General features: G+C 41.3%; 1 protein-coding gene across 1 annotated transcript in view; it reads left to right on the top strand.

The window, feature by feature from the left end:
• Window positions 1–23,840, top strand: part of chd7 (chromodomain helicase DNA binding protein 7) — a 350,049-nt gene that overhangs the window by 314,220 nt on the left and 11,989 nt on the right. The window contains exons 30-35 of the mRNA XM_072571578.1: window positions 3,101–3,309; window positions 3,918–4,670; window positions 11,948–12,108; window positions 14,065–14,289; window positions 16,515–16,961; window positions 22,460–22,684. Of these exons, the coding sequence (XP_072427679.1) occupies window positions 3,101–3,309; window positions 3,918–4,670; window positions 11,948–12,108; window positions 14,065–14,289; window positions 16,515–16,961; window positions 22,460–22,684 (2,020 nt within the window). The remainder of the gene's footprint in view (window positions 1–3,100; window positions 3,310–3,917; window positions 4,671–11,947; window positions 12,109–14,064; window positions 14,290–16,514; window positions 16,962–22,459; window positions 22,685–23,840) is intronic.

The raw sequence follows: 23,840 nt of genomic DNA, 5'->3' as shown, positions 1-23,840 counted from the left end.
CTGGAAAGTCATCTGGATTTTGTTGAAGTCTCTAGAGTGGGACATGGAATTTCAAAAACTCATGGCTCATGAAATGTTAGTGCCACTACTGAGACATGTCTGATTCTTGCTGTCTGCTCTCAGATCTTCTGAATTGAGAAATTCAGAGGCCAAAGGCAAAATAGTAGCTTTAGAACAGTGAATTTGAATTGTGTTTATTTTAATGACCTGAAAGCCTTTTGAATGTCTATTTTTTTTCTGGTTTGGGTTATTGACAAAGATGAAACAATGATCATTCTAGTAATTTTTGACCCCAAAAGACTTGGTTTTTATACTTCCAGTTCGTGGCACCAAAAGGTGAGTTAAGCAAGATCTGAACAGATGAATGTTTGGACCATGACGCTACTTTCAATGGCGTAATTCTTGTAATGGCTAGCTTAAGGCAAGCTAGGATTTCATCAGTAAGTTTTAAGATGAATACTTATCTCCCAAGAAGATCTCATGAAGGGGTTTTAGAGCCACATGGAATTGCTTGGCGTTCTAATCATTTTAACCCATTTGTGTGTTGCACAAAAGTTTTACTTTAGCCGAAGATATTGGTGGGAGAGGAATTAAATTTGTGAGCATTACTTCTGGCCCGAAAGTAATTCAAGTTTCTTTTCATTAAGATTTATTTTACTGTATCTTTTTGGAATGAGATATTTGTGAACTGTGCTAGAACTGGTTGGTGTCCTACATTTTTAAAAATATTTTTGATTCAACTCATCTCAGAAGATAGGGTTAAAGTTAGAAACATTTGTGATGAATAAGTCAATCAGGAAAAATGTCTGAGACATTGGTACCATTCTTTATCACAGTTCTGAATACATGACTTGCTACTGAACCATTTTGACTGAATCTTATACAATGGTATTCAGAACACTTTCCATTAACTAGAGTATTTATCAAAGCAACTCAATTCAGAAACTGGGCTCATAGTTATCAACTTTATCATACTAGTTTAGCATCAGAATGAGTTCCTTTGAAAATATTTGAAGTTCAATATGCTGGAAATTAATTAACAGTATGAAGTTTATGCATATTCTTTTGTTGCTCTTCTAGTAAATGATAATTTTACACCATAGACTTGTCATCCAAACTAACATAGCCAGAGATATGTGAAAGTGAGTTTGAAAGGGGTACATCTTTATAGCTGTTGTACTGTAACTATATCGACTTAATATTGCTCGAACCATATTGATGTTGTTTTGCTGAAGCCATGATATTATTTCTGCTCCGCACCTCTCAAGCACATAATCTATAACTCTTGCTTTGCTATCGGTGACTTCTCCCTTCCTGCACCTAGACAAAATAGTTTTGAAAAGCTGGATTTAGTTTTAATGGGGATATTTCAAATTAGGAAGTTTAACTTTTGAAATATAGCTATTAAGGTTTTGATACACATTGCTTATTTTGTTCCTCTTGTTTGCTGGGTTTTTTTTGCAAATTCTGGATTAAAGTTTCTGCAGTCAAATGTTGACTGACCTTCAGCCATTGAAGACCTCTGGTATTGACAGAAGCCCTTGGTTTACACCGTTAAACCCACCAACTATAAGTACAGAGCTTTGTTCTTTTATCTGTTGCTATGTGAGAGTTTATAAAGCGTATCCTTTAAACCTTAATTATTTAGGAACAATGTCACCGAGAGCTAAGGTGGCCACGGTCTCGTTACCATTAATCAGCACAAGCCTGAAACTTGTTCCACTGACCCTATGACCAGGTTACAGTCAGGGCTAATTTATATTTGAGTTCTACTTTAATGAATCAGAATATTTTTGGTAATGTTTTGTCATTCAGTGACAAAATATGATTGTTTCTCAACCGTACAAGTATTCCACTTTTTTTAACACAAACTTACACTTTTTTATGTAATGCTTCTCTTGTGAATACCTGTTTCCCATATGACTGTATTTTGAAGCATATTTTCTATTGTTTGCAAACAACATAGTTGCTTGTATGAATAAAGTAAAGGATCAGTGTTAAACAGTGTTGATGGTGTTTAAAGAAGGCTGATTAGCTAGCACACCCAAATATGAATATCTGTAATATTCGCTACCTTTGTCCTGCTCTCAGCTCAATTGCCGCTGATACTGAAATCTGTGCATTTGTTGTCTCTACACTGGTGTTCTAATACTTTGCCAAGTCGTGTTCACCAGCAACTTCAATATAAAATTCTCATTATTTTTGAAATATCTGGCCTATTCCTTCCTCTGATCCTCTACACCTATGATCTCATTACAGCTGCTCTGACTTTGGTGTCTTATATGTTCCCTCATTCTCACCACCTCATGTTTGGCAAACATGCTTTCAGTAGTCTAGAAAACCCAATTTGTAGTACCCTCTCTGATCCCCTTTATTTTTCCATCTTCGTCCTCTTTTGAAGTGCTTTCTCAGAGCTCACTGTTTACATCAAATATTTCAGCATTTCTTTAATAGCTAGGCCTCTGCTTGCCCATCGTTTTTGTCTAGTTGTATCTCTGACGATCTTTTCAAGGTATTATACAAAACAAGCATGTTTCCTATTTTTGTAAGGCCGTTTATCGTCAATTGATGAACCCTTCATTCTTTCTTTGGACTGAAGAAAATGGTTTTATTTTTCTTGTCTTGTCTCTTACTGCTGCCTATTTCAAATTGTACATGCATAAGATAGCCTGAGTTTATATATTAAGAACTAAAAACATACTGTTTTTGAAAATCACAACTTAGTCAGTGATCCAGGATTTCTGTGTGTTTTAGATAGAAATCCATTAACTTCTATGTTGAAGTGTAACTTTTGGGGCACTGATAATTAAAAAGAGATTGTTCAATCTTTACCTCATCTTTTATGGATGTCTTCTGACAAATATTTGAGTGCTGGAGGGTTTTGTTGGCACATTTTGGGATTTGTTTTATGTTTTATATTTGAGTAACTCAGAAATAGCAGAGCAATACACTTGTGGGATCATGGCTGTCGCAAACCTAAATCACTGGAATTTCCCAACATGCCGACATAATTTTGTAGTTGGGTGTTCATATGATTGGTGAAGAGCTACAGGCCTTCGGTGTTTAAAATAACTTTCTTAAACGCATTTTCAAATTACAGATGGACCAGGAGAGAAGAAGCCGACTTCTATCGTGTTGTGTCAACCTTTGGTGTAGTTTTTGATCCCACAAAGAAGCAATTTGACTGGAACCAGTTCCGTGCCTTTGCTAGACTGGATAAAAAGTCTGACGACAGTTTGGAAAAATACTTCAGTTGTTTTGTGGCTATGTGCAGAAAAGTGTGCCGTATGCCTCCCAATCCAGGTGAAGGTAAGACTTTAAAATGTGGAGCCAAACCAGGTGATAGACTTAAGAAGTCATCAGTTTGGATTCGGAGTGGGAGGGGGGGAATGCAGCTGCATCAATTGCCATAAATATGATCCAAACTGTACATCAGACTCGAAGAGTGTGGTGCTGGAAAAGCACAGCTGAGAAATCCAGATCCAACCCTTCAACTCGGCACAGCCCTCTTGAACTGTCCTACCAGCCCATCTTCCTTTCCACCTATCCACTTCACTCTCCTCTCCAACCTATCAGCTTCACCCCCCACCCTCCTCTTCTGATCACATTCCCAACTGCCTTTCCCTCCACCCAGCCCCCCCCTTCCATTTATCTCTCAGCCCCCTTCAGCCACCCCTCCATTCCTGATGAAGGGCTTATACCCAAAACGTCGATTCTCCTGCTCCTCGGATGCTGCCTGACCTTTGTGCTTTCCTAGCTCCACATTCTTCAACTCTGATCTCCAGCATCTGCAGTCCTCACTTTCTCTGTACTGTGCACCAGCCTAAATTGCAACATTTAGCAAGTCACCAAATTAAAGGAACTTAAGTCAATTTTGATTCCCATATTTATGAAAGTATTTTGTTTTTATTACGAAGAGCTTGATGCCAGCATTTTCATCGAGCCAATTACAGAAGAACGTGCTTCTAGAACCTTGTATCGAATAGAACTTCTCCGGAAAGTTCGAGAGCAGGTTTTGCTTCATGCTCAGCTCGATCAACGACTCAAGTTGTGCCAGCCAAGCATGGATCTGCCTGAATGGTGGGAATGCGGCAAACATGACAAAGACTTATTGATCGGTGCTGCAAAGCATGGAGTCAGTCGGACAGACTACCATATTCTAAATGACTCTGAGCTTTCTTTCCTTGAGGCTCATAAAAACTTTGCTCAAAACAAAGGAGCTAGCCAGCGGAGTAGTACGCCTTTTCAAAACCAACCAGGTGCCTGTCTGAGCCAAATGCCTTCTGTTGTCACATCCACACCAGTTCAGGAAGAAAAAAGTACAGAACAAACTGACAATGATCATAGCAAAGCTGAAGGTGGGCTAAAATGTCCTACGACCCCACCACCTCAAGAAGATCAGAGCACAGTCCCTCTTAAGGAAGATGGGAAAGTTAATTGTGATGAGAACGTACATGTTGATTCAGAATGTCAAGACCCCTTGGGACCATTATCTGTGAAGATTGAACATGATACTGAAAAAACTTTAATCATAGCCACTGGATTGCTTCCTGACCCTGAAGATAAGGAACTGAGACCTAAATTACAATTTGAGAAAGGGTCAGAAGAAGATGACGATGATGAGGATGATGACGACGATGATAAATCGGAAGAATCATCCCAACCTGAAGGTACCACATATAAAATGTGCCATCTAATTCATTCTTGAATTTTGTTAAATTTGTATTCCTAGCTAACAATTTACTTTCTAAAACAGTTCCCTGAAAGTGGCAAAACAAGTAGATAAAGGTGGTCAAGAAGGTGTATGACATGCTTGTCTTAATTAGTTGGGGCACAGACTATAAAAATTGGTGAGTTATGTTGCAGCTGTGTGACCTTTTAGTTCAGCCTTATTTGGGATATTGACAACAGTTCTGGTTGCCACACTACCTGAACGATGTGGAGACTTTGAAGAGGGTAAAGAAACAGTTTACCAGGATGTTGCCTGATTTCAAGGATATTACCTACGAGGAGAAATTGGATAAACTTGGTTTATTTTCACTTGTATGTAAGGGATTTGCAAAATTGAAGGGCAGAGATAGAATGGATACTCAGAGTCTCCCTGCTCTTCAACTCTATGCCTCGGTTAATAACAACAAGTATACCGTATGACTTTTTAACCACTTTATCCACCTGCCCTGAACATAGAACATAGAACAATACAGCACAGAACAGGCCCTTCGGCCCACAATGTTGTGCCGAACTTCTATCCTAGATTAAGCACCCATCCATGTACCTATCCAAATGCCACTTAAAGGTCGCCAATGAATCTGACTCTACCACTCCCTCGGGCAGCGCATTCCATGCCCCCACCACTCTCTGGGTAAAGAACCCACCCCTGACATCTCCCCTATACCTTCCACCCTTCACCTTAAATTTATGTCCCCTTGTAACACTCTGTTGTACCCGGGGAAAAAGTTTCTGACTGTCTACTCTATCTATTCCTCTGATCATCTTATAAACCTCGATCAAGTCACCCCTCATCCTTCGCCGTTCCAACGAGAAAAGGCCGAGAACTCTCAACCTATCCTCGTACGACCTACTCTCCATTCCAGGCAACATCCTGGTAAATCTTCTCTGCACCCTCTCCAAAGCTTCCACATCTTTCCTAAAGTGAGGCGACCAGAACTGCACACAGTACTCCAAATGTGGCCTAACCAAAGTCCTGTACAGCTGCAACATCACCTCACGACTCTTGAATTCAATCCCTCTGCTAATGAACGATAATACTCCATAGGCCGCCTTACAAACTCTATCCACCTGAGTGGCAACCTTCAAAGATCTATGTACATAGACCCCAAGATCCCTCTGTTCCTCCACCTGACCAAGAACCCTACCATTAACCCTGTATTCCGCATTCTTATTTGTTCTTCCAAAATGGACAACCTCACACTTGGCAGGGTTGAACTCCATCTGCCACTCCTCAGCCCAGCTCTACATCATATCTAAGTCCCTCTGCAGCCGACAACAGCCCTCCTCACTGTCCACAACTCCACCTATCTTTGTATCATCTGCAAATTTACTGACCCACCCTTCGACTCCCTCATCTAAGTCATTAATAAAAATTACAAACAGCAGAGGACCCAGAACTGATCCCTGTGGAACTCCACTTGTAACTGGACTCCATGCTGAATATTTACCCTCTACCACCACTCTCTGACTTCGACCGGTTAGCCAGTTTTCTATCCAATTGGCCAAATTTCCCTCTATCCCATGCCTCCTGACTTTCCGCATAAGCCTACCATGGGGAACCTTATCAAATGCCTTACTAAAATCCATGTACACTACATCCACTGCTCTACCCTCATCCACATGCTTGGTCACCTCCTCGAAGAATTCAATAAGACTTGTAAGGCAAGACCTACCCTTCACAAATCCGTGCTGGCTGTCCCTCATCAAGCAGTGTCTTTCCAGATACTCGTAAATCCTATCCCTCAGTACCCTTTCCATTACTTTGCCTACCACAGAAGTAAGACTAACTGGCCTGTAATTCCCGGGGTTATCCCTATTCCCTTTTTTGAACAGGGGCACAACATTCGCTACTCTCCAGTCCCCTGGTACCACCCCAGTTGCCAGTGAAGACGAGAAGATCATTGCCAACGGTACTGCAATTTCCTCTCTTGCTTCCCACATAATCCTAGGATATATCCCATTAGGCCCGGGGGACTTGTCTATCCTCAAGTTGTTCAAAATGTCCAACACATCTTCCTTCCTAACAGGTATCTCTTCTAGCTTATCAGTCCGTTTCACACTCTCCTCTTCAACAATACGGTCCCTCTCGTTCGTAAATACTGAAGAGAAGTACTTGTTCAAGACCTCTCCTATCTCTTCCGACTCAATACACAGTCTCCCACCACTGTCCTTGATCGGACCTACCCTCGTTCTCGTCATTCTCAGGTTTCTCACATACGCATAGAATGCCTTGGGGTTATCCTTGATCCTATCCGCCAGGGATTTTTCATGCCCTCTCTTAGCTCTCCTAATCCCTTTCTTCAGGTCCCTTCTGGCTATCCTGTATCCCTCTAATGCTCTGTCTGAACCTTGTTTCCTCAACCTTATGTAAGCCTCCTTCTTCCTCTTTACTAGACATTCAACCTCCCTCGTCAACCAAGGCTCCCTCACACGACCATTTCTTTCCTGCCTGATCGGTACATACATATCAAGGACACGTCGTATCTGCTCCTTGAAAAAGTCCCACATTTCCACCACATCCTTCCCTGACAGTCTATGCTCCCAACGTATGCTCCTCAAATCCTGTCTTACAGCATCGTAATTTCCCTTCCCCCAATTGTAAAAACTTCCTTGTGCGCACCTATCTCTCTCCATAACCAAGGTGAAAGTCACAGAATTGTGGTCGCCATCACCAAAATGTTCACCCACTAACAAGCCCACCACTTGTCCCGGTTCGTTACCGAGTACCAAATCCAATATGGCCTCCCCTCTGGTTGGACAATCTACATACTGCGTTAGAAAAGCTTCCTGGACACACTGCACAAACACCGCCCCATCCAATCTACTTGATCTAAAGAGCTTCCAATCAATATTTGGGAAGTTGAAGTCGCCCATGACTACGACCCTGTGGCTTCTGCACCTTTCCAAAATCTGTTTCCCAATCTGTTTCTCCACATCTCTGCTGCTATTGGGGGGCCTATAATAAACACCCAACAAGATGACTGCACCTTTCCTATTTCTGACTTCAGCCCATACTACCTCCAGAGGCAGATCCCCCTCAAACTTCCTTTCTGCAGCCGTTATACCATTTCTAATTAGCAATGCCACCCCCCCTCCTTTTTTACCACCCTCCCTAATCTTACTGAAACATCTGTAACCAGGAACCTCCAACAGCCATTCCTGTCCCTCATCTATCCATGTTTCCGTGATGGCCACAACATCGTAGTCCCAGGTACCGATCCACGCCTTAAGTTCACCCACCTTATTTCTGATACTCCTTGCATTGAAGTATACGCACTTGAGCCCATCTCTGTGTCCGCAAGTAGTCCCTGTCAGTGCTACCTTCTCCACAGCCTCCCTACAGTCTTGGACATCCTGACACACGGCTAGCTTACTTGCTGGACTACAAGTCCGGATCCCATCCCCCTGCCAAATTAGTTTAAACCCCCCCGAAGAGTGCTAGCAAACCTACCCCCCAGGATATTGGTGCCCTTCTGGTTCAGGTGCAACCCGTCCTGTTTATACAGGTCCCACCTTCCCCAGACTGCAGTCCAATTGTCCAAATATCTGAAGCCCTCCCTCCTACACCATCCTTGCAGCCACGTGTTCAACTGCACTCTCTCCCTATTCTTTGCTTCTCTGTCACGTGGCACCGGCAACAACCCAGAGATGACGACTCTGTCTGTCCTAGCTTTTAGCTTCCAGCCTAACTCCTTGAGCTCTTGAATGACCTCCCCACCCCTCTTCCTACCTATGTCGTTGGTGCCAATGTGTACCACGACTTCTGGCTGCACACCCTCCCCCTTAAGGATTCTGAAGACACGGTCCGAGACGTCTCGGACCCTAGCACCTGGGAGGCAACAAACCATCCGAGAGTCTCGCCCATGTCCACAGAACCGCCTGTCCGTCCCTCTAACTAGAGAGTCCCCTATAACTAGCGCTCTCCTCTTCTCCCCCTTTCCCTTCTGAATCTCAGAGCCACAGACCCCTTCACTGCAGCTTACACCTGCAAGGCTGTCCCCCCCAACAGTTTCCAAAGCTGCATACTTATTTTTTAGGGGAACGACCACAGGGGAACCCTGCACTGCCTGTTTCTTCCCCTTCCCACCTCTAACTGTTACCCAGCTACCTCTGTTCTCTGGCGTAACTATGTCCCTGTAGCTTCTATCGATCACCCTCTCAGCCTCTCGAATAATCCTCAGCTCATCCAGCTCCAGTTCCTGTTCCCTAACTCGTTCGGTGAGGATCAGGATCTGACTGCATTTCCTGCAGACGAAGTCGGCAGGAGTATCGGTGGTCACCCCTACCTCAAACATCCTGCAGGAGGAACATTCCACCGCCTGCGCTGCCATGACTGTACACTGTCTCCAAAAACAAGAACACTGAGTCAATAACCTGCCCTGTAAGCATGCCCTGCTGCCATAAGGGCCCAGTGGGCATGCTTACCAAGGTCCCCCTGACCCTCAGTACCTCCCATGTATTCCTTACCTTGTAATACAAGTGCATCCCCTCATGTTTATCCAGGTTGAATTTCATTGGCCACTGATCAACCTTCTGACCATCCCATCTATATTGTCTTGTAGTCTCAGTCTCACTATTTACTACCCCACCAATATTTGTTTCGTCTGCAAACTTACTGATTAGTCTTCCAACATTCAAGTCTAAGATGTTTCTATAAGCCACAAACAGCAAAAGCTTATCTTTGTGAACCTCACTGGACACCGGTTCCCAGATGCAAAAGCAAAAGGGGGAATAATGGTAAAAGCATTTCTTAAATGATGAGGGTTTGGAAGCTATTAATGTCTTTGACTACAAGTCATTGAAAGCTAGCATGCCAGTGAAGCAAGCAATTCTAAGGGCAGGCAGAGAATTAGCCTTTAACATAAGGAGTTAAGTAAAGGAGCAAAAGAGACTTCCTTCATTGTAAAGAATATTGGTGAGAATGCACTGGGAGTATTGTGTACAGTCTGCTCCCCTTGCCTTGGGAAGGATATAGTTGCCATTGAGGAGTACAACAGTGCTAACAAGAGGGATTTCTGGGATCCTGGGTTAAGGAGTGATTGAAGAGGCTGAATCTGTATCTCTGGAGTTTAAAAGAATGAAGCGATCTCACAAAAAGTTGAGAATTTCATCAAGGACAAAACAAATTAGTTGCAAAAATGATTTTCTTGGCTGTGGGATTCAAAACCAGAGGACACAGTCTCGGATTAAAAGACAAGCCATTTAGGGCAGAAGTGAGGAGATACATCTTCACTCAGAACATGATATACCTTTGGAATTCTATATCCAGAGTGCTGAGGAAGCTGTTATTAATTCAGTTCAAGACCAAGATTGGTAGACTTCTGATTCCTTTTTCGACCAAGGAGTGTGGGATTAGCATGGGATAAAATCAAACACTACATCTGGAGTTGAAAGCCAGCCTTATGGTGACCATATCTACCACATCTGATTCACACATGAGCTTTAGAGAAGGAACATCTGTCTCACCTGGTCTTGCCAACCTGTGGCTCCAGATCTACAGCAATGTCTCCACTCTATCTAACTGCTTTCATATCCAATAAAACTACCTAGCATTGAACAAGGCACTGCCTGTTAGTGGCACACATAATCTTGTTGGCCCTCTTACTAATACTTGGAAACCTGTGCCAAAAGACTAGTCAACTAAGAACCTGATGTGTGTAAGGTATGATTCTGAGAGTATTATTATGTCCCAGACATCATTCTTGGGGTTGTCCTGTCACACCCCGAAGAATAGCTGTCTGCTTCAAATGCTGCAAATTGTCCAATATGTCCATTTCCCCCTAAAGCATGTGAACCCTCTCTTCCAGGTCCTGTCAAGGTCTGAATACCTTCAGCTCCTTCACTAATCTATCATTCAGCACTGAGTTCTCAATGTTCTGTTTCATTTAGAGCTCCTTAGATAATGAAACAATCTGTGCCCATGTGCAGCAAGGACTGGGCACCATTTGGATTTGGGTTGATAAATGGCAAGTAATGTTTGTCTCTCAAATGCATACCATTGAGAGAGAATCTGATAAGTTCCTCTTGACATTTAATGGTATTACCATTACTAAATACTCACATCACTGCTTTGATCAGAAATTTTAATTGGATCAGTAACATAAGTACTGTGGTTCCAGGAGCATGTCAATGTTAAAAATTCTATGGTAATTGACTCCGCTTCTGACTCCCTGTACTGTCGTATGTACACCATCCACAAGGTGCAAGTTAGGAATGTGAGGCAAATCTCCTCACTGACCTCAATGAGTGTAACCCCAACAACACTCCCAGTTAGCTGTTGATTTAATGGGCACCCATTCCATTATTGGCACACTATGACAGTAGTCTATACTGTTTGCAAAATGCCTAACAACAAACTCGACAAGTCTCCTTTTGAGATCACTTTGCAATCTGCGCCCTCTACCATTTAATGCAATGGCAACAGGCTCACTGAAATACCAGCACCTGCAAATTCCCTTCCAAGGGGTGGCACGGTGGCTTAGTGGTTAGCACTGCTGCCTCACAGCGCCAGGGACCCAGGTTCAATTCCTGCCTCTGACAACTGTCTGTGTGGAGTTTGCACATTCTCCCCGTGTCTGCGTGGGTTTCCTCCAGGTGCTCCGGTTTCCTCCCACAGTCCAAAGATGTGCAGGTTAGGTGAATTGGCCATGCTAAATTGCCCATACTAAATTGTCCATAGTGTTAGGTGTAGGGGAATGGGTCTGGGTGGGTTGCTCTTTGGAGGGCCTGGTTCCACACTGTAGGGAATCTAATCTAATCTATTCAAGAACACTGATTAGTCTGACTTAGAAGCATATTGTCATTTTTTTTCTGTTACTGGATCAAAAGCATGAACCTCTTAGTACTGGTACTGTGGGAGTACATACACTACTCTGCAGCAGTTCACAAAGGTGGCTGAAGGGCAATGTGAGACTGTTTGATAAGTGCTACTCAAAATAAATACACAATTTGTAGTTGACAACTTATACCACAATAGCCCATATGTGGTACCTTTATACATGTCTTGGTGACTGCTGTTAGTACAACATTCTTTTTGTAAAAATATACCTGTATAAAATAGGCAGGTAATGCTGTAAAAATACTTAAATTAGATCTGGTACAATGTTTGCTGTCAAAACTGAGTGCAAGGACATGAGCTCACTCATGATTCGAATTTCATTTAGTGGCAGGATATTGGTAATGATATTGTATTCAAACTGCATGATTTTCTTCTCAGCTGGCACTGCTACCCAAAGCAAACAATTTGATGAAGAAAGTAATGCCTCTCTAAGCACTGCCCGGGATGAAACTCGCGATGGCTTCCTCATGGAAGATAGTGAACCCACAGTAGCTCAGCTTCTTCATGAAAGAACATATTCCTTTTCCTTCTGGCCGAAGGTTTGTCGAGCTTTAAACTTTGAATGTATAATTCACTGTTGTGCTAAAGCAAACAACTTTGAATGAAATTTATTTGATTAATTTTGCCCTCCTATCATCTGCTCTGATTTTTTTTTTGGTTTTTGATTGCTGCAGCTTAAAGACAGGAAGCCTGCCCCGAGCCTGTTTGCTGTAACATTGGTGTGATCCAATTAATTTGATTAGTCACCATTTATTTTTGTTCTGCAACCCTAAACCCCATCTACCAACCATATTTAGCTAGGGTCGCACATGGTCTCCCATACACAAATAAAAGCAGGACTTCCATATGTAGTGACCAGCAGTTATAAATTTGCATCCTGTCAAAATACTATGATTGCATGCTCCTAGTTTAATTAGATAAGCATCCAATTGTTTTCTTGCAGTCCAGTGCAAGGTCTTTAGCCTTTAATCAAGTTCAGAGAACCTGAATTTAGATTCTTCAAATTCTCACAGGTTGTTTAAAAATATATATCTGTGGACATCTGCAATTGGTTTCTAAAAATGTAATGATTCCTTATCTTGTTTGGTAAATACGGTAAAATGTATTCCAATTTTGCTTTTACTTGGTCTGAAGGTGACATGACATTCATTTGCTATGTTTTAAGTTCTTTCAAAGTTTGTTTACAAGGCTGGATTCCAGTCTAAGATTCTAATATGTCAGAAGGAAAAGCAGACTTAAACTGATCTGCTTCTTGAAATGCAAGTCCTTAAAGTGATGAATTAAGTTACTTACCATAAAATGCCATTTTGCCTATTAAAGCCTAACAATAATAAAATAGTCTGTCATCCATCTGTTTTTTCAACATCCCTGTGATTTTGCCTACTCCACCCGGTAAATTATTCCGAAGGTGTAGTTGTCTTTCAAGATTTAATAACTGTTATACTTTCACGCAATTTCATTTATATGCACTAATGAACTTTTCAAATTTTGTAGGATATTTTATCTAGCAATATGATTTAACATTTAAAACATATCATTTTGTTACTGGTTAATGCTTCCCTAATAAATGCCAGGTTTGAGCTTGTCTAATAATTCAAATCTTATCCTTTTGTGCTGCTCACTAGGATTGAACATGATATTCTTTGTTAATGAGTAGTCTATTGTAGACACTTAACATAGTACTTAGAGATATATTCTGCTATTCCAGCTGCATATCTCAGCATTTATTTACTATTTTAAGTGTTTTATTGCAATATATGGATGTTATGAGTGACTTTTTTATCGCCACCTGATTACTTTGACTCTCCCTGTGCTGCTTCAGTTCCAATTGTTGAATGCTTAATATATTCTGTAACTTGTGCTTACTAGTTTTAACTGTAATTTGTTAGCCCAATTATATAGCTAATCTCTCCTGCTCTCTCGACATAACCGTCAACTAATCTGTTAAATTTGTTAATGGGAGGGGAAATTAGAAATTAGATCAAAATATTGACTCCTATGAGGCTACGTCCAACAGCAACGCAAGTGCATTAATGAGTAGTCTTTGTTTTTAACAGCTAATTGATCATCAGATTCTTCAGAGTTTTCATTGATTTTTTTCATGTAAGTTTCAGTTTCTCTGTTTGTTTAATATGGAATCCTTGGACAGTCACTACCCATAACCACTTCAAAGTCATGGGTTCTTCATGCAGGATCATGTTAAATCTTTCCTGAATGCCCAATTGCTGCAGTACAGGTATTACTCAGCCTGCCTTTGGATAAGCTAATTCTGGTGTTTATGCAGCACAAAACTACCCCCCCCCCCCCCAAAAAAAAACCAAGCAAACCCAAATTTTATGGGAAAAATCTATAGTTTCAGGTGGTGTTTGCAGTCCAAGTACTTGTTCACTGAAGCAGGATGGGCATAATCCTGATTTCAGTGCAATGTACCAAAATCCTGATGGCAGTGCTGTTCCAAGTGTATCTGTTTGAAGAATCGTCTCTTTGCATTCCAGGATCGTGTAATGATTAATCGCTTGGACAATATTTGTGAGGCAGTAGTCAAGGGAAAGTGGCCTATAAATAGGCGTCAACCATTTGATTTTCATGGTATGATCAACTACACACCCCCGTCAGTGGAAAGCCCTCTGCCAAGGAGGAGTTTCACTGAACTCTCCATAGTAGGTCAAGGGAGCTTCAGTGCCTGTGAAGATGTAGCTGGTTCTCCTCAGGTATCAAGGGTAGGTATTTAATATTCCTGTTACACTGTATATAATATGTTTGAAATAAATGAAGAACAAACTTAGGGTGATGTTGAGCAGAGAAGTGATGTCGCGCTCAATTTACACAATAATGCAGTCTGACACTAAAGTGTTTTACTTGTACTGTGCCCTGCTTTGGCCCAATCTAAACAAAATAGTGAAGGGGGAAGAATGACAAATATGAATATTAAATCCTGGAGCATAAACCAATCATTGACAGTACAGTAATCAGCCAGTTGAACAGATAAATGATTGTGTTGTAATTTTTATTTGTTAATGTTCGAGCATTAGTAGCATATCAGACCCCAACTAATTCATGACCTGGAAGGTTTGAAACTTGGAGTTTGTTTTATTCCTTCTTTGGGATGCAGATGTCCCTGCACTAGGGCTGCCATTTATTGCCTGTCCCTAAATATCCAAAGGGCAGTTAAGAGTTAACTGCTAGTGGTTTGGTGTCATATGTAGGCCAGACCAGGTAAGGATGGCAGATTTCCTGCTTTAAAGGGTATTAGTGAACCAGGTTTTTATGATGATAGACAGTGAGTACATCACCACAAATTTCACCATCTGTCATTGTATGACAATCTGTATCCCCAGAGCATTGCCCTCAGTTTATAAGTTACTGATCCAGTGATATCACTATGCTACTGCTTCTCCAGTGCTATCATTTACTCATCATGCTAAGCACAAACTTCATAATGTTCAGAAGTGGGCAAAAAGTTCCTTCTTGTTAATGGGAACTTTGTAAACTAAGGGAAAAAAATCTACTATCTTGGTGCTTTTGAACAACTCCAATAATTTGTGTTCCGTTCTTAGCAGTTTTACGCATTCATGTCTAAAGAAAGTATAAAATGTGCATTTAGTACCCTTTTGAGAAGTTAACATTGAGTTTTGGCATTTTTTAACATTTTATGCCAAACGGATGTTACAGCATTTTGTATGATCATGCTAAATTGTAGACACTCTCCCATGATGTTAGCCATGTGGACAAAATCAGGTACCATCTTCAATGTATAAGGTTAGAGGACAGGAATAATTGGGCCAGAACATGCATGTGTATTTCAGTCCCCATTTTGAAGTACTTGGTTTTAAATGATGTATTTTATTATTATTCCCTAAAGTAATGTTTATGATAATTGCCAAGCCCAGAATTAGGGCATTGCTGTTTCTGTTTGCTGAAGCCTCGGGAGCTAAAAGAGACCAAACAAAATTGTTCCAGCACTCCTCCTGGTGGTTTACACAAATCTACGTGTTCCCAGTGCAAATGAAGACATGATTTAAGTGTCAACACAAAATTAACAAAGAATAGCACAGCACAAGAACAGACTCTTCACCCCATAATGCACTGTCATATGGTGCCTTTCTAAACTGAAACCTTTTACCTGGATTGATCCATATCCCTCTATTCCCACCTATTCACGTATCTGTCAAGGTACCTTTTAAATGTTACTAATGTATCCATCTCCTCCTCCAGTTCACCATCCTCTTTGTAAAAGACTCACCTCTCATCATCTCCTTTAAATCTACCCTTTTTACACTATACCTAGTGTGTGACATTGCTACCCTGGAAAAAGACACTGACTATTCACACTATCCATGCTTCTCATAATTGTCAAAACTTCTATCAGGTCACCCGTCATCCTTCATAAAAAAAACACTGGGTTGGCCAGTCTCTCCTTTTGGCTAATAGCTTCCAAACCAGGCAAAGTTCCTGGTAAACATTTCTGTATCAGCTCCAAAGCCCCCAGGTCCTTTTGGTTTTGAGCAGGTGACAAAAGCAATGCAAGAAGCAGAGCAAAAGCAATAACTCAACTATAGATTTGGGCAATTTGGGAAAGAATGGCTTTATTGGTCCTAAAGTCATTTATTTCTTTCAATTCCTGTGATTATGTTATCACTCTAGTATGCTTTATTGAGGGACAGTGATGGTTGTGTTATGAGGATGCCAATTTAATGACTTGAAAGTAGAAAGATCCCATTGTTCTCTGTTGCAAATGTGGAAGTAGTAAAATCTAACGTGCAGTCTGGTGTCAAGATTCTTTGCTCCCATTCATCCTTTCCAAAAGAAGAGATTTGTTGCTAAAAGTTTTCTTGCAAATATTTTCTTGGACTTATTAACTTAAAGTGACAGAGACAAATCTGCATTGAATGGCAAGAGTTTTGTTTGTAGAATCCAAAACCAATGTATTTCTCCCCCACTGCAGGATGATGCATTGAACCTGTCAGTTCCAAGGCAACGTAGGAGACGGCGTAAGAAGATTGAAATAGAAGCTGAGCGAGCTGCGAGGAGAAGAAACCTAATGGAGATGGTAGCTCAGCTTCGCGAGTCTCAAGCAGCCTCGGATAGTGGACAGGAGAGAGCTGTGGACTTATCAAAAGCCTCCAGAGAGGCCAAAAGTTCTACCTCAGTCAGTAACCTTGCTGTTAATTCCAAGTATGTTTTGCCGAATGCCTCTGTGCCAGTATCTGATGCCTATAAAGCCCACATTGAAATGCTGCAAGCTGGCCTTTCACGAGCACCAACTGGACTTATGATAAATGGTTCATTAGTTGATGGGGAAATGCCAATAAAAAGGAGAAGAGGAAGAAGGAAAAATGTTGAGGGACTTGATCTTCTATTTATGAATAACAAACGGACATCATTAAGTGCTGTAAGTAACAATTTAATGTAACATAAAAGCTAGGAGCAGGAGGAGGCCATTCAGCCCCTCGATCTGCTCCTCCATTGACGATATTCATGGCTGATCCCATCTCAGCCTCAACTCCACTTTGCTGCCTGCTCTCCATAGCCCTTCAATCTGTTTCTATTTAAAAAACGATTTCCTCCTTAAACGTATTCAATGTCTTGGCATCTGCTGCATGTTTGGGTGGCTTTAAAAGATTTGCTTTTCTTAAATAATATCTATGCACCTCATCATCTGGAGTATAATTGCTTTTCAGCAATGAAATCTGATTTGCCTTTTTTGTTTTAATGGGTTTTTAGGATTGCACAGTATTTTCAATCTTATGAATTTTGCAGTGGCAAAGCTTGTTGATGTGAGTCTTGGAAGGGAAATGGACATAGACTAAAGCAAATCTTTGGAGTGTTGCTTTTCAAAGAGCACTTGAATAATAGCTGAGGGAGAGAGGAAGGTTAACAAACAGTGTCAGTCCTACTGCACATCACAGCACTGTCAACGTAGTAGTGATACTCATAACAGGCAGCTGAAAAGGAAGTGACTAAAAACTTTAATACTCTACCATCATCCTTTCATCCTTATTTTTTTTTTTCACTTTCCAATTAATTGGTGCACTCTACAGTACTTAATTGTATATTGCACAAGCCAGAACATTTGCATTATTTGTAACCAGTCTGCTGAATATATCATACGATATTTTCTAAATCCCAGTGCTCTCGTGTGCAGTAACGTTAGATTGCTGAAATAAAAAAGATACTGAACGTTAAAGATATTTTCTGTTCAGGTGTGACAGTGTTCTGGATTTTTCAAGTAATGTTTTGAATACTTTTGAGAAGATCACAATATGAGGCTAAATTATTAGGGAATAGTAGTGCGTGATTGAGGAGTCAATGCTAGATTGGCAATGAAACTAGATTAGATCATTTTTTTATAATTGTCATTTTTTAATAATAAATTGTAAACCACACTGCATTCTCTCAGCAGTCTATATAATTTTGGATTTTAACAGTTCAGGAAAATGAAAAAAAACTTGTTTTTCAAGAGTACTTTGATTTAAAGTCTCTTCTGAATAAAACACCTTTTTATATTTTGGTGCTTCCTCAGTCTTGTACAGCAGTGTAATCTTAGTTTGGCTGCAGATATTTGTGGTGGAGCATGACTGGACCCAGTTAACAAGAGTGTGCACTCCAGTCCATAAAGAATATTATGACATGCGTAGTATGACTCATTACTCAACTGTATGACATTCCTTTGTACGTACTTTAACTTAAGGATGCACCAGGAAGACTTAGTACAAGAGATGTGGAGTATGAGAATAAAAGTCCAAATACATTCAATAATTTGCCTATTATGATACTTAAAGTGCAGTGGGGTTTTGAGGCAATTTGCCTGTTTTGTTAGGAGCCAGTAGTCTGAGCAATGGTTTTAGAAGTGGTCTTAATTGCCAAAAAACATGTTACAATTTTTAAAAGTTCATTCATGGGTTGTGACCATCTGTCTGGCTGAGCCAGCACTTATTGCCAATACAGATACACAGCCCTTTATTCGAAACCCTCAGGACCAGCTGGCTTTCGGAATTCGGATTTTTTTGGATTTCAGAATAAGTGACAGTTTAATGGTGAAATTTTAAAAATCTTACCAAACAGTGGACGCATCTGTGTACTACGAGCCCTGAGACCGAATTGACGCCTGCCAGTGCTGGGCCACATCCCCACGTCACATCTGAGTGATGTGGCTTGAGAGAGTATGGAGTTGGGTTCACTGTTTACACGCCGAACAACCTTGTTATGGAGAAAAAAACTTCCCAACAAAACTTCAGATGTTGGAGCTTTTTGGATAAAGGGTTGTGTACCTGTCCCTAGATGCTCTTGAGAAGGTGAGGGTGAGCTGCCTTGACTTTCTGCCGTCATGTGCTGTGGGTTGACCCACCATGCTTTTGGGGAGGTAATTCCGGGATCTTGACCCAGCAACTCTGAAGGCATGGCAATATATTTCTGAGTCAAGTGGTGAATGGCTTGCAGAAGACCCTGCAGGTGGTGGTGTTCTACTGCCCTTGTGCTTCTAGATGGAAATAGTCATGGTTTTGGAAGGTGGTGTCTAAAAGAGGTTTGATGAATTTCTGCCATGCATCTTGTAGATGGTGCACACTGTGCTACTGAGCATTGGTGATGGAAGGTGTGTTTGCCAGTGTGGTACCACATCTACTTTGTCCTGGGAGGTGTCAACTTTCTTGAGCATTAAGACCATTAGAAGTAGTAACAGGAGTAGGCCATTCAGCCTCCTTGGGTCCGCTCCACCATTCAATAGGATCGGGTCTAACCTGATACTTCTCATGTTCACTATCCTGCTTTGTCCCTGTAACCTTAGGTTTTCCTTCAGTCGGAGGAATCAATCTACCTTGGTCTTGCATGTACCCAAGGACTCTGGCCCCACAGCTGTCTGTCGCAAGGAGTTCCAAAGAGAGAGAACCCTGAGAGAAGAAATTCCTCCTCATCTCAGTCTTAAATTGGTGTCCCTTTATTCTGAGACTGTGCCGTCTGGTCCTAGACTCTCCCACAAGGGGAAATACCCTCTCAGCGTTTCCCCATCAAACACCAAGTTATGTTTCGATGAGATTGCCTCTCATTCTTCTGAACTCCAGTGAGTGAGTCACAGCCTCCTTAGTGTTTGTTTATAAGACAGTTCCTCCATAACTGGGGATCATCTTATTGCAGCTGTGCTCCAACAGGCAAATGGGGAGTATTCCAATACACTCCTGACTTGTGCTTTGTAGAGAAGATAGAATAGGACTGACTTTAGAGAGTCATCAGGAGAATTAGTTATTGTAGGATTTCTAGCCTCTGACCAGCCCTTGTAGCCACAGTATTTATATGGCTAGTCCATTTCAGTTGTAAATTCATAGTCATACAGCAGGGAAGCAGACTCTTCGGATCAACTCGTCCATGTCCACCAAGGTACGCAATATAAACCTGTTTCACATGCCTGTTTTTGGCTCATATCCCACCAAATCTTTCCTATCCATGTACCTGTCCAAATGTATTTTAAATGTTGTAATTGTACCTGCATCTACCATTTTGTCTGGCAGTTCACTCCACATATGAACCACCCTCTGTGTCAAAACATTGCCCTTCAGGTCCCTTTTAAATCTTCCTCCCTTACCTTAAAAATATGCCCCCTAGGTTTTAAACTCCCCCCAACCCTAGGAAAAAGACCTTTTGTTATTCACCCTATCTATGGCCCTCATGATTTTATAAACCTCTATAAAGTGACCCCCTCAACTTCATCTGCTCCAGTGAAAAAAGTCCCAATCTATTCAGCCTCTCATTTCAACTCAAACCCTGCAGTCCCAACAACATCCTGATAAATCATTTCTGAACTGTCTCCAATTTAAAAACATTTTTCCTAGAACAGAGTAACCAGAACTGTACACTGCACTCCAAAAGTGGCCTCATTAATGTCTTGTACAACCTCAACATGTCATCCCAATTCCTATACTCCGTGGTCTGCAGAATAAAGGTAAGCATGCTAAATGCCTTCTTAGCCACCCGGTCTTCCTGTGATACAACTTTCAAAGAATTATGTACCTGAACCCCTCAGGGTCTTTGTTAAATACACTATCCAGAGCCCTACCATTGACTGTACAAGACCTGCCCTTGTTTGTTTTACTAAAATTCAACATCTTGCATTTATCCAAATTAAACTCCATCTGTTGTTTCTCAGCCCATTGGCCCAGTTGATTAAGATCCCTCGGTAATCTTAGATAATCTTGTTCACAATTGACAAAGCACCAATTTCTGTGTAATCTGCAAAAGTACTAACCCTGCCTCCCAAATTCTTAAACCCCATGATAGATTAGGTTGAGTTTGCCTCTTCGCTGGAGTTTGGATGAATGATAGGAGATCTTATCAAAACATTTAAAATTCTGACAGGGCTGGATGCAAGGATGATGTTTCTTGTGGCTGTGGGCATCAGAATAAGCTTTAGAATAATCCCATTTCAGACTGAGATGAGAATTAGTGGTATTCTCTACCTCCCACAATCCAAAGGTGCGCAGGGCAGGTGAATTGGCCATGCTAAATTGCCCGTAGTGTTATGTGCATTAGTCAGATGGAAATGGGACTGGGTGAGTAACTCTTCAGAGGGTCGGTGTGGACTTGTTGGGCCGAAGGGCCTGTTTCCACACTGTAGGGAATCTAATTTAATCTAAAAATCATCACATTGTTATGGCACTGAATCACATGCATCTCACACCCAGTTGTTGGGACTTAGGACAGTTTTGTTATTACTTATTGGTCTACTTTTTTTTCTTCCAAATTTTGTTTTCAAACAATTCAAATTCCCGAACATTTAGGGTAGGATTTGCAATGATTAGTCTACAAGTTGGGAGTGAGTGGAGTAACATAAGCATTTCTGTTTTGTCAAGTTAGGCTTGTGTTAGATGTGTTTCTCTGAGGGGGTTTGTACCTCATACCATTAGTGTGGTGTGCTCAGTAGCATCCTGAATTACAATGTAATTTAATTTGCACAGATGCAATAGCATTCATGGTGTTGATGCAATAGCTTGAATTTTCTGATGGCCAGTTGGTTGTATTTGTCAAACAGATGGGAATTGTGTGTGGGCACCCTGTGAAATCCCCATTATAGTATAGTCCGAAAGAAAATTAAAGATGCTATTTAAATTGGAAAACTGAGTTCTGCTACAGTTAAGCAAATAGTTGAACTTCTCCTGTGTAACTATAAAATACTTCAAAAGGTCTGGCAGCATTAGTGAAGAGAATTTAGAGTTAACATTTCGGGTCCAGCGACCCTTCTTCAGAGCTTCTCCATGCGCTTACCCTCCTCTTTCCCCACCTCCCAGCATCCTACTGGCACCCTAATCTCCCCACCCACCGCCTAACACCTTACCCTCCTAGTATTCTGACCTCTCTCAGCTGCTGTTAAATTGTCTGTCTGAGACACCGGGCTTACATTTCAGGATACCACAGCAGAGTGCTGTGTAAAAGAGAGCATGATCTGTCCTCCCTGAGCAGTTTTGCACTGAGGCAATTGTCAGAATAGAAGTACAACTTTGCATTTCTGAAGGAGCTCTGTTTGGAATCTGTTTGAAATGTGGACCGTTTTCATTGCTCAATAAAAGGAGCAGGGTGGCAATCCACGAGAGATTACTTCCTTGGAAAACTCAGTCAAATGAATCTAAATTCCATTCAACTAAGAAGACTGTTAACAAGAGAATTGAGAATTTATCTAAACTAAAGCCCTATATTCTGTTGGATGTGTCATGTAGAAATGATAAAATAACAATACCTTTGACATTCTGAAAATGGGACATTAGTGTATGGAAGTTTAAGAATAAAAGTATTTTCTTTGCTTATGTACATGTCTCGGGTTTTCCTATGGTTTCCTGATGATATTGGTATTTATCTGGAAATAATTATCTGTTTGCTTTATTAATAATGCATTTTGGTTTTCAGGATGATGTGGAACTGACCAAAGCTTTTGATGAGAGCGTGCAGTCAGCATCACAACCAAGAAACATTCCATCTCCTGGTCAATTGGACCCAGAGGTGCACATCCCTGTTATTAATTTAGAAGATGGGACCAGACTGGTGGGAGAAGAAGCGCCTAAGAATAAGGATTTGGTGGAATGGCTGAAAGTTCATCCAGCTTACACTGTAGACATGCCTAGTTATGTACCAGTAAGTACAGCAAGTACATATTTACACAATACAATATCTATTTAGCATTGAAACTGGCATCCATCTTACACTTGCAACTTTTGTTCTAAATGACGGTCCCCCGAGCTTACAGATTGCTTCCAGGTTTTTCCAGTTTTTGGTATTTTATTTTAAGAACATAGAACATTACAGCGCAGTACAGGCCTTTCGGCCCTCGATGTTGCGCTGACTTGTGAAAATAATCTGATGCCCATCTAACCTTCAAGGTTCCATTATTATCCAAATGTATGTCCAATGACCATTTAAATGATCTTAACGTCAGTGAGTCTACTACTGTTGCAGGCAGGCTCTTCCACACCACTACTACTGAGTGAAGAAACTCTTCCTAATATCTGTCCTAAATCTATCACCCCTCAATTTAAAGCTTCACCATCCGAGGAAAAAGACTCTCACTGTCCACCTAATCTAACCCTCCGATTATCTTGTATGTCTTGATTAAATAACCTCTCAACCTCCTTCTCTCCATCAAAAACAGCCTTGGTTCCCTCAGCCTTTCCTTGTAAGACCTTCCCTCCATACCAGGCAACATCCGAGTAAATTTCCTCTGAACCCTTTCCAAAGGTTCCACATCCTTCCTATAATGCGGTGACCAGAACTGCACGTAATACTCCAGGTGGAGCCTTATTAGTGCCTTGTACAGCTGAAGCATGACCTCGTGGCTCCGAAACTCAATCCCCCTACCAATTAACACCAGCCACACCATATGCTTTCTGAACAGCCCTATCAATCTGAATGGCAACTTTCAGGGATTTATGAACCAGGACACCAAGATCTCTCTGTTCATCTACACTGCACAATACTGTGCATTCCCTTTATTTCTTCCGGATTAAACTCCATTTGCCACTTCTCAGCCCAGCTCTGCATCTTCTCTATGTCCCTCTGTAACCCGCAACATCCTTCGGCACTATCCACAACTCTGCCTACCTTACTGTCACCCGCAAATTTACTAACCCATCCTTCTACTCCCACATCCAGGTCATTTATAAAAATGACAAACCGCAGTGGCCCCAGAACAGATCCTTGCGGCATACCACTGGTAACCGAGCTCCAGGATGAATATTTCCCATCAACCATCACCCTCCGTCATGTTTCAGCTAGCCAATTTCTGATCTAAACC

The sequence above is a fragment of the Chiloscyllium punctatum genome, chromosome 5 (genome assembly GCF_047496795.1).
Source record: "Chiloscyllium punctatum isolate Juve2018m chromosome 5, sChiPun1.3, whole genome shotgun sequence".
Taxonomy (NCBI): domain Eukaryota; kingdom Metazoa; phylum Chordata; class Chondrichthyes; order Orectolobiformes; family Hemiscylliidae; genus Chiloscyllium; species Chiloscyllium punctatum.
This window is presented reverse-complemented; position numbering and strand designations above follow the sequence as displayed.